Here is an 11,263-nt window from a genome sequence, read left to right on the forward strand (position 1 = left end):
AAAAAAAAAAAAAAAAGGAAAGAAAAGAAAGAAAGAGAGAGAGAGAGAAAGGAAAGAAAGAAAGAAAAGAAAAGAAAAAAAGTGTTATTGATTGATTCTACCTGCAAATGATCACTCAAACCCATCCTCTTCATTTCTTACTGTCCCTGCCTAATTTAAGGTCCTTATCTTCATTGACCTGCTTGGACTCGTTAACGGTACCTAGCTTTTCCCAAGTTCTAATTACCTCCATCCCTTCCTTGATGGGTCTTGGCTTGTCTCCTTGTCTTTCAGTCTTGCCTCCATCTAACCCAGCTGGCTGAACGTTAAAATCACCTGGAGCTCTGGTACTAAAATCCAGTGACTGCGCCTCACCTCTGGGTCTGATGCAATTGGTCCAGAGCTGCTGGGTGATTCTCATGTGCAGCCAGAGGTGAGGACCGTGTACTAAGCCGCCCTCCACACTATAAAACAGGGCTGTGCTTACTTCAGCAGCACATGTACTGAAATTGGACCAACACAGAGATGATTAGCCTGGCCCCTGTTCAAGGATGATGTGCAAACGTGTAAAGTGTTCCCAGAAAACAGAGCTGATCACAACCTCCAGCTCTACCTATGGAGTGTCTCTCTCTCCAGCCTTCTCTCTCCCTGCTTCTCCCCCAAGCCTGCATCCTAGCCAGGAATCACATGCTATTCGCTGATGGCACAAAAACTGTTCTGTACTTCCCTACTTTGGCATGTGGTGAACCCTCTACCTGAAACGTCCTCCCTGCTCCATCTCACCACTCTATCTGCCTGCTCTTCCTTCCAGACCCAACTCAAGGAAGTGTCCCCCTCCAGGAAGCTTCTCTGATCCCCACTGGAAAGGTGTGCCTCCCCTTTGTGCCTTTGACATAGTCCCCATCTCATGTTTGAACCATCTCAAGACTTTTGTACCTATGTTATCTGCTTCTTCTCCTAAATAATATGACCCCAGCAAAGGACCAGGGTAAGAACATGGGCTGTGAAGGCAACAGCACACCTGTCAGTCCTGCCTCCAGAGTTACTGGCCTTATGACCTTGTGCAGTTTCACTTCCTTCCTCTCTCTGAGCCTCCGTTTTTTCACCTGTAAAATGGGGATGCAAATACCTGCCTTTTAGGATTATTTTGTGCATCAGAAAAAATGTAAAGCTCTTGACTTAGCATCAAAGCTGCTCACAGGCACTCCATGTCTTGTTGACTCAGTATTCACCTGACCATCTTCAGTGGCTAGCACAGAACCCAGTGGTCCTCAAAGTTTTTTAAACACATGAGTGGAACAGACAGTTGGATGCCGCTAGAATTCAGAGAAGGGAGTGAGTGATCAGCGTTGATTTAAATAAAAGTAGCTTCATAGAGGGGATTGGATGTGAGCTGGCCCGGAATCTAGAAAAGCAGAGAGGGAAATGGAAAGGCATTCCTGGGCAGGGTAGGGCAGAACGAAAGCAAAGGCACAGAGACAAGTCTGAACGTAAGTGAGGCTAAAAGAGCTAGAAGGAATGTGAAGTCCAGAGTAGACAATGATGACAACTGTTTTATTAAAAAAATTAAAAAAGGTGTCTATGTGTCAGCTGCCGTGCTACTAAACACTGGTTTATGCCGGTGATCTATATGACAAGGCAAGGCCACCCTCTCCTGGGCTTCCCGCCTAGTGGGGAGGGTTGGCTGGTCAACAGACAGTGTGGTGAGAGCAGGTGCAGGGTGATGTCACAGCACAAAGGAGGAGCAACCCATCCAGGCATGGGGACCAGGGAGGAAGATTGCTGACAGAAGTCTAAACTAGGACCTAAAAGATAAATGGGAACCAGCCTAGTCAACGTGGTGGAACTTCATCTCTACTGAAAATACAAAAATTATCCAGGCGTGGTGGTGCATGCCTATAATCCCAAGCTTCTTGGGAGGCTAAGCCACTGTACTCCAGCCAGGGTGACAGAGCAAGGCTCTGTCTAAAAAAAAAAAAAAAAAAAAAGATGGTAATTTACCAGAAAAGATGAGGAGGAGGAATGTTCAGTGGGGAGTGGAGGTGTGTGTTGGAGCCTGGAGGAGTGGGGAAGGGGGACAGAAGCCTGAGCTGTCAGCAGGGGCAGAGTCTAAGGGGCCCTGCAAACCGCATGGAAGCCCTTAGGCTTCATTCTGAAGGCAGTGCTGAAGGCCTTGTGCAGAAAGTTGGGCTGGTTTTGAGTTGACTGTGTGCCAGTCCTATGCCAGGCTCTTGGCATGGCTTACATCAAGTTACCCACACAGTAACTCTGTGAAGGAGGCGTGATGCTCATTTCACAGAGAAGGAAACCAAGGCCTAGAGAAGTTAGAGAACTTGTCTAAGGTCACATGGCTAGGAGGTGACAAGCTAGGCTTGGACCCAGGTCTGACTCTGAAGACTGGGCTCTGAAGATCTGCACCATGCTGCCATATTCACCAGGGCATGTGGCTGGTCAGTGCAATGCCAGGACAGCAAAGACACCAGTCTGCCTGCACCAGAGGGCTGGCCTCAGGATATCAAGAAATCTTTCTAGAAAGGTAGGTAGTAGTCAGGTTGGGAAGAGCTCTGAATGCCAGGGCTAAGCAATTTGGGATTTACCCTGAGATAGTGATGAGCAATTGAAAGTTTCAGAACAAAGAAGGGACAAAATGACCATAAGACCTAGGCATTCCCAAAGCAAAGTTACAAGCTCATGTCTGTGAAATCCAAAGTAGTCCTTTCTGCATCTTCCAGAGGTTTCCCAGAAGCAACCTGGATTTTTTTTTTTTTTTTTTTTTTTGTCAGGGTCTCACTCTCAGCCAGGCTGGAGTGCATTGGTGCAATCAGGGCTCACTGCGGCCTCCAACTCCTGGGCTCAAGGGATCCTCCCATCTTAGCCTCCCAAGTAGCTGGGACTACAGATGCACAACACCATGCCTGGCTAATTTTTTAAATTTTTACTTTTTGTAGAGACCAAGTCTTGTGATGTTGCCCAGACTGGTCTTGAACTCCTGGCCTCAAGAGATCCTCCCGATTCCGACTCCTAAAGTGCTGTGACGCACCTCCTAAAGTGCATACGCCAGTGCGCCTGGCCAGCAACCTGAATTGTAACTCTGACTTCTGTCTCTTTAACTTGCTTTTACCAAATCAAACCTTCTCTTTTTGTCAGGCTGTGCAACCACAGTGCTGGTGACGGGGGCAGGAGTTGGTGAGATGGTGCTGCAGATGCTGGTTGGTTCGGTATGTGGGGGCCTGTAGGGGAGAGGGGAGCATTTGGGGAGCACTCCTCTGACAGGTGAGAAGATGCAGCTAGCGGCCTTCTGAACTCCAGCTGTCCCTTTCCTGAGTCTCCCGCAGAGCCAGCAGGGCTCCCTGTGCCGGTGTTACCTGTTTCCGTTTCTGAGCCAGCCCTGAGAGCAGAGCCTCCATATGTGGGATCTGGAGATGTGAACGGATGCATGGAAACGTCCAAAGCAAACACAAGCCTCGTCTGGGAGCGGGGCCAGAGGGGGCCCGTGGGAATGCTGTTTAGCTTTCAGAGCCTGAGATGGGTTGGAACTGCAGTGAGGGTTCTTTTTCCATCCCTTCAGAACCCACCACTCCCTACCCCACCTCTCACAGCCTCTGGCAGCCCTGCGCAGGGCCCGGCTTCCTGCTCGACTCCTGCCCTGACCGAGGGCCAACTCTTTCAGCTCTCTTCAAATCTACCCATGTTTCATCTGTTCACTAGGAGAAAAAAAGCCTAACATCTACTTTTTATTGAATACTATAATGTAGATATTATTCCCCTTTTTACAACAGAGGATACTGAAACTCAGATGAATTTAGCAACTTGCCGTAGGTCAGTCACACTTCCAGTAACTGACAGAGAGGACCTCACATCTAGATCTTTCAGCCTCCAAAATCTCCCTCACTGTGACTCGATTCTCCTTTCCTCCTCCTTTGCCCTGCTGGAGGGAGGGGAAGAGCTACATCTCACGATACCCTCCTCACTGAAATGACGTGATATCTGGGACTTGCTTTGCTGTAACCTAGTGCAGAGAAGAAGTGGAAGGTCACAGATGAATGGTGCTGATTGCTAAAGCTGAGTGATGGGTTCACCGGGGCTCCATATACGACTTGGACACATTTTAAGTTTTCATAATAAAAGGTTAAAACAATATGTCCTCTGTAAAGTTCTGGTTAGGGGTTATGGGTATAGAAACACCTAGTATGACTGGAGTTTCAATGATGATAGAGATTGTCAGAAGATTCCAGAACACAGAGCTACAAGGGACTGCAGGGGGTGACCAGGTCGAGCCCCTGCCTTTGAGTAGGACTTCTGCCTTCTCCAGACATATAACCTTGAAACAAGGCCAAGGCCTCCCTCCTCCCCATGATTCCATCTCTTGGTGTGACGGGCCTCAACCTGACCGAAAAACCAGCCAAGGATGGAGAGGGCTGCTTCTTCCAATACACCTTCCACGTGAAGTTTTAATGGTCTGTCTCTCTGTGTTTTCCCCTTTGGCAGATATTCCAGGCTCAGGGCAGCTATAGTTTCCTGGTCTGTGGCGTGATCTTTGGTTGCTTGGCTTTTACCTTCTATATCTTGCTCCTGTTTTTCCACAGGATGCATCCTGGACTCCCATCAGGTAAGGAAAGAATCCGTTTCTACACAAGAGGAGGAAAACAGAGCAGGGGGAGGACGGGGGAGATGCTATGGATCTTAACGTGCCAGAAACGCTACTCTGTTCCAAGTAAAATGCAAGGAAATGTTTATTTTTCTACAGCTTCCTTTCCCCCTCTTCCTGCTTTCCATACAATTGTCTGTGCTGGACTCTTAAGATAGGCAAGAGCTGGGTTCGCTGACTCATGGTTTCTCCGTTAGCAGAGGGGCATGGATTGTGAACTTGGCTTCCTGCATCCCACCATGCCACAGAACCATGAGCCAAGAATCTCTTTCCAGCCGGCTCAGGGCGCCAAAAGGCAGAGCCCGACTCCTTGGCTGGAACTCAGCCCAAAGGCCTAATTGGCCATCTCTTTGCAGTTCAGGATTTTGATTCTAGTCCAGATCTTTTTTTCAAAAAGAAGTCCTTCAGGCCAAGTGGCAAAGAAAGGCTCCTTCGGGGCAGAGACACTCCCAAGAATAGTCTCCCTTCTAGAGACCCCAGGCAGGGAGAGTCCCAAAGCTATTTTCATAACTCTGAGGCCTCACCTGCTCTTATGTCTACTGCTTTCAAAGTGCCCAGGGACTGCATCAGCTGTGTGCAGAGCCACTTCTTCAGAGAGGGTGCCCAGGCAGAGACGTTGTCCTCTCTATAAAAAGGAAAATAATCACAAAAAGACTAAAGGAACAGGCATCCATCATCCGCTCTCAGTGGGTGAGCATATCCACCCTCTAAACACTCAGTACAAAGGCCCAGAAGGAAAGGCGGCCCCCAAAATAGCACTAACTACAGCCTCACTTCTGGGATAGCAGTACTGGTTGCTGTCCAGCTCGGCATGCAGTGCAGAGTTTCATTTCAGACCTATGTTCAATTAATATTTGCTGAATATTAAATAAATAACACTTAATGGTTTCCTTATTCATGGGAGACAGACACATTCCCCAAGACCTAGACAGCAGTCTCAAGCAACTGCCTCCACTGCTTGCCAGAACTAGTGGATCTGACTTCTTCATTTTGCTCCCTCTAGAGCCACAGAATGGCAGAGAAACAAACAGCCTGGGTAAGCCCTCAGAATGAATCATCGCTGCAGCTCATCAGAGCTGCTGAAACATGCTACCTGTTTGTTTGTCTTTTGTAGTTCCTACCCAAGACAGATCAATTGGAATGGAAAACGCTGAGTCCTACCAGAGGTAAAACTGGGTGAAGGAGGCAAGAGAAGACGTTCAGCCTCTTGATCACCAGCACAACCACGCTGTTTCAGAAAGCTGGGTGGTGGTGCAGGCGCTCTCTCAATCACTGTTCAAGTCTTCTCCACTAAAACTTGGTTGGGTAAAGGAGATTAAATTGAGGCTTGGTACCTGGTCAAAATCATGAGAAGTTTACCTGGCTTCTCAAGTTACCTTCTTCCCTGGTTCAGACTGTTGGTAAGAGCTGTCCAGATACCCAGATGGGAAGGAAGGAGACAGCCACGCACTTCACTCCGTTTGTCGCCTCACGCATGGGCCATACTCTGGGTTTGAGATCATTCTTCATCGAAGTTTGTAAAAATAGGTTGAAATTGTAAACCTCCATGATCATTGATATAGGGAGATATATTTTATGCAAAACAAGCTGCAAGTTATTACCTGGCATGCTTAAAAGATTTATGTGCTTTTCACTTAATAATCCAAAGTCCCTTAAATTCCTGCTGCAGACATCCGTAGCTTATCTATATTCTCAAACACCAAAAGGAAAAGTTGAATCTTGCTCTCTTTGGTACACTAATTTAGTGGTATGCTGAGCTAGCTCATACCAGCTTAGAAAAGCTGATTGTAAAATTTTCATTTTGACAGCTAGTTATTAAATGCAGCCATTATTAAAAATTAAATCATACAAACATAATTAAATAAATTACATTTAAAACAAAGGTAAGAAATATTGAAAGCTTATCACTTCCTAATTTTATCTTGATGCTCTTGAGGTAATTCATGTCCATGGTACCTGTGTGGTGGAATTACTGTATATGATGGTGTGCTGCTGTGCACCTCGTCCCAGCCCCACCCTTGGTGATAGCATGTTGGTAGTTTGAAATCAGCCAAGTGGGAGTATTACCACGAACACTGGCGAAAGCTACAGATCCGGGAGAGCCCACTGTCAAACATTTACCAGCATACCATCGCTAGCAATCAAGGCTAACTGATCCAGAAATCGCCCGGGAGAATGAGATGGATGTTCCTTTTTCTCTACTGACACTGACTAGCATATAAAAGGTATAGAAATAGCACTAAGAATTTCTGAAAATACCTAACAAAAATGTTCCATCTTTTATAGAGGGAAAAAAACTCTTTATACCATGACAAGGCCTTTTCTTTCACAAAAAGCTGGGCCTACTGAACAATTCAAACTGTGCAGTAGACTGAAGCAGTATTTGTCAAGGAGTTATAGCTCCTGTCCACAGCAAATCCTGTCGTGATACAAGGAGAACACAAACTTGCCAGCCGAGACAGGGATCAGTCCTGAGACTGCTGGCAGTAGCAAATGGCTGTCACAGTAACTGTCTAATGGTTTTGCCTGCACTTTCTCTATGTATATACAAATGTACACGTATAAATTAAAAATTAAGTGATCATGGTTCTCGGTAACCTGTCCCACGTGCTGTGGTTCGCACACCTGACACTAAAACGTTCTTCCTGGTCCAGTCAGCCAGCTGTGACCACCACAGCTGACTGCTGGGAATCTGGCTGGAAAGAGAGAGCTGACTCAAGCACTGGCTCTGCTTCTAGCTGTGTGGCTCTGGGCAGGTTACTGAGGCTCTGCCAACCTCACTTTTTCACATGTAAAATGGGATTTCTAAAAGTACCTACCCTACCTCAAAGGAATTCTGAAAAAATTAAGTGAATTTGTATAAAGCACTCACAATATGCCTGACACAGAAACTGCTTAATACCTGTTAGTAATTTTTAAAACCTCCTCATAAGCAGCTTAGGAATTATTCATACGTTTGGTACATATTGATTGCAAGTTAAGTAGATCCAACTTTTTTCGAAAGCTGCTGGTCTAGGAGCTTAGTTTTAATTATGTTTGTAAATACTCAAAAGTATTAGATGCTAGTCTAATTTAAACGCAGTCTGATCGTAGTGACTGACTGACCTGGGCAACGAAAAAGCAGTTGTATTTTTCAAGAAAACATCCTTTTTATACAGATTTAGAAAGAAGAATCAATGGCTATATCTAGGTTGATTGTGACTCATTTGTTAATAGAGAAAAAAAGATGAAAACTAAGAGTACCTTTCCTAAAATAAAATATTTTAAACTTATTAAGTGTGTTATCCATTATGAAGAATGATTGATCCTTCTGTACACACTCAGAAACAAATGGCCTCATGTTCCCCAGAGACAGGTCCCTCTCATACCATGGCTGATATTTTAGAAGAAAGAAAACTGTCTCACAAAGGAAACTGATTTTTTTTAAAAAAAGAAAAAATAAATAAAGAACCTCTCATAACAGGCTGCGTGCCACTATTCCCATAAAATGAGAATAAGGGAAAGGCAGATAGATCCTTAGACTACACTTCTAAATCAGTTACACAGCGAATAGGACTTTCTTCATGATCTTCCTCTCAAGAACTTCGACATTTCAGAGTCCTGTGGAGTCACCCTGTTCCCAGATTTTCCTCCTATTTGGGCATGGAAATTAACCCATCAAGCACATCTGATTCACTAAAAGAAGACACACTGACATACAGTTCGAGTGAATTTCATTTATTCAGTCAAAAGGATTCGTTAAGCACCTGCTATGTTCAAGGCACTAAGATACAGACATCCAGTGGTGACTGAGACAGAAGTTCCTGCCTCACAGGGATTATACCACAGGTGAAGACATATAGACAGCAAACAAATACTATAGGTAACATGCCACAGGGTGAGGGCTAATGTAGCCCCATAAAGAAACATACAGCAAGGAAGTGGGGTGGGAATGGGGGATGTCACTAGATGCTCTGGGCCAGGCACGGTGGCTGTCGCCTGTAATCCCAGCACTTTGGGAGGCCGAGGTGGGCGGATCACCTGAGTGCAGGAGTTCAAGACCAGCCTGGCCAACAGTGCAAAACCCTATCTCTACTAAAATTATAAACTTTAGCTGCGCATGGCGGTGCACACCTGTAATCTGTAATCCCAGCTACTGGAGAGGCTGAGATGGGAGAATCGCTTGAACCCAGGAGGCGGAGGTTACAGTGAGCTGAAATCGTACCACTGCACTCCAGCCTGGGTGACAGAGCAAGGCTCTGTCTCAAAAAAAAAAAAAAAAAAAAACAAGATGCTCTGAAAGGCCTTTCTAAGGAGGTCCTATTTGTGTAGAAAATTAATGATATGTGAGAGCAAGCCATCCAAGTACTTGCAAACATCCTATCAGGCAGGGGACACAGCAAGTACATGAGCCTTAGGCTGGAATATGCTTACGGTATTGGAATAGCAAGCAGGCTGGTGTGGCTCAACTGCAGTGAGGAAGAGTCCCAAGGAAGAGGTGGGAGTGGTTGCTAAGAGGCCAGATCATACAAGCCGTGGTACATGTAGAGTTTTTTTTTTTTTTTTTTTGAGTGATGTAAGATTACTGGGAGAGTTGTAAGCAGGCAAGTGACATGATCTGATTTACATATGTAAAGTATCACTCTGGCTATTATGGAAAAAAGACTGTGGGACTGTGGGGCAAGCATGGAATTGGGAAGACCAGCTGGGTACCACTGCAGTAGACTGAGCAAATGATGGTGGCTTGGACAATGTTGATGGCAACGAAGTGGTGAAAGTGATTAGATTCAAGCAATATTTTGAAGGTGAAACTGACAGAATTTGCTGATAGACTGGGTGTAGGGTGAGAAAAACAAAAATCAAGGATGACCCCAAGGAATCCGACCTAAGTGACTGGGTACATGATGAAGCCATTTAACACTGGAAAACCATGAGGAGACATTCAGAGTTCTATTTTGGACATTATCATCTTATGATGCAATCTTGGACGTCAAGACTGTTAGATATAGAAGTCTAGTTTAAAAGAGAAGTCGAGCCTGAAGATACAAATTTTGTGGTCACATACATAAAGTATTTAAAGTCATGGGACTAAAATGACACAAGCTACGGAGTGAATGTAGAGATGGTCAGATTGAGCCCTGGGATTCTTCAACATCTAGAGTTTTAGAAAAAGAACAAGTCCCAGCAGAGCAAATGAGAGAAGCCAGAGAAACAGGAAGTTCAGGAGAAAATGTGATTTCCTGGAGGGCACATGAAGTGTATCTCAAGAAGGAGGAATAAGTAATCAGTGCTGCCAAGGCCCAATGAACACCGAATGTCAACCACCAGATATGGCAACATGTAAGGTGACCTTGACTAGAGAAGGTAGTTTCGGTTAATGATGGTGACACACTCAAAACACATGGTGGTGGCTCACCCCTAATCTCAGTGCTTCGGGAGGTCACGGTGGGAGGATCATTTGAGCCCAGGAGTTCAAGGTTGCAGGGAGCCACGACTGCCCCACTGCAGTCCACCCTGGTGACAGCAAGGCTGACCCCAAAACAAACCAAAAAATTACATGGGAACCATCCAATGGACTCTGATACTCCAATAACCTCCTAACACCAACGCTTGTCAGGTAACTGGCACAGCTGTTTGAGTTTGCTCTGGTTTCTTTTTTTTTTTTTTTTTTTTTTTTTTTTTTTGGGTGGTTTTTTTTTTTTTTTTTTTTTTTTTTTTTTGAGAGGGAGTTTCACGTTTCACTCTCATTACCTAGTCTGGAGTACAATGGCACGATCTTGGCTCACTGCAACCTCCGCCTCCTAGGTTCAGGCAGTTCTCCTGTCTCGGCCTCCCAAGTAGCTGGGATTACAGGGATGCCCAGCTAATTTTTTATTTTTAATAGAGACCAGGTTTCACCATGTTGGTCAGGCTAGTCTTGAACTCCTGACCTCCAGTGAGCCACCTTCCTTGGCCTCCCAAAATGCTGGGATTACAGGTGTGAGCTACTGTGCCCGGCCTGCTCCTGCTTCATTTTTCAATAAAATGAAGTCATTTTCATAGACTCCCTGCAGTTATAGGGTGTAATCCAGTAAGTGCAGTGTTTTGTAGCAACAATTAATATGAAATCGTGTGACTGTTAATGATTATCTCCTACCTGATAATGCGAACCCTGGAAAATTACCCAATATTAGGATATTGGTTTGTCATTAGATGTACCTATAAAGACAGAAAGTGCTTGCAAAACAGAGTCTCAAAAAAAAGACACTCTAGCCCAGGCCAGAATGCAGTGGCATGATCTCAAGCTCGGCTTACTGCAACCTCTGCCTCCTGGGTTCATGCGATTCTCTCCCCTCAGCCTCCTGAGTAGCTAGGATTACAGGTGCGCACCACCACACCCAGCTAATTTTTTGTATTTTTAGTAGAGATGGGATTTCACCATGTTGGTCAGGCTGGTCTTGAACTCCTGACCTTTTGATCTGCCTGCCTTGGCCTCCGAAAGTGCTGGGATTACAGGCGTGAGCCACCATGCCTGGCCACAGGTAGGTTTCTCAAAAGAAGTAGTGTCAGGCCGGGCGCGGTGGCTCAAGCCTGTAATCCCAGCACTTTGGGAGGCCGAGGCGGGTGGATCACGAGGTCAAGAGATCGAGACCATCCTGGTCAACATGGTGAAACCCC

At 45.6% G+C, this 11,263-nt stretch overlaps 1 protein-coding gene and 1 non-coding gene across 3 annotated transcripts in view; both read left to right on the plus strand.

The window, feature by feature from the left end:
• Nucleotides 1–7,899, plus strand: part of MFSD4A (major facilitator superfamily domain containing 4A) — a 33,982-nt gene extending 26,083 nt beyond the window's left edge. For both annotated transcript variants that reach the window (XM_017525455.2, XM_037737361.1), the window contains exons 8-10: nucleotides 3,127–3,197; nucleotides 4,468–4,588; nucleotides 5,742–7,899. In XM_017525455.2, the coding sequence (XP_017380944.1) occupies nucleotides 3,127–3,197; nucleotides 4,468–4,588; nucleotides 5,742–5,797 (248 nt within the window). In that variant the 3' untranslated portion in view covers nucleotides 5,798–7,899. The remainder of the gene's footprint in view (nucleotides 1–3,126; nucleotides 3,198–4,467; nucleotides 4,589–5,741) is intronic.
• LOC119470732 lies at nucleotides 459–565 on the plus strand. Its single transcript, XR_005199698.1, has one exon. It is a non-coding gene; the product is annotated as a U6 spliceosomal RNA (small nuclear RNA).
• Nucleotides 7,900–11,263: the final 3,364 nt, after the last annotated feature.

The sequence above is a fragment of the Cebus imitator genome, unplaced genomic scaffold (assembly GCF_001604975.1).
Source record: "Cebus imitator isolate Cc_AM_T3 unplaced genomic scaffold, Cebus_imitator-1.0 Scaffold38, whole genome shotgun sequence".
Taxonomy (NCBI): Eukaryota; Metazoa; Chordata; class Mammalia; order Primates; family Cebidae; genus Cebus; species Cebus imitator.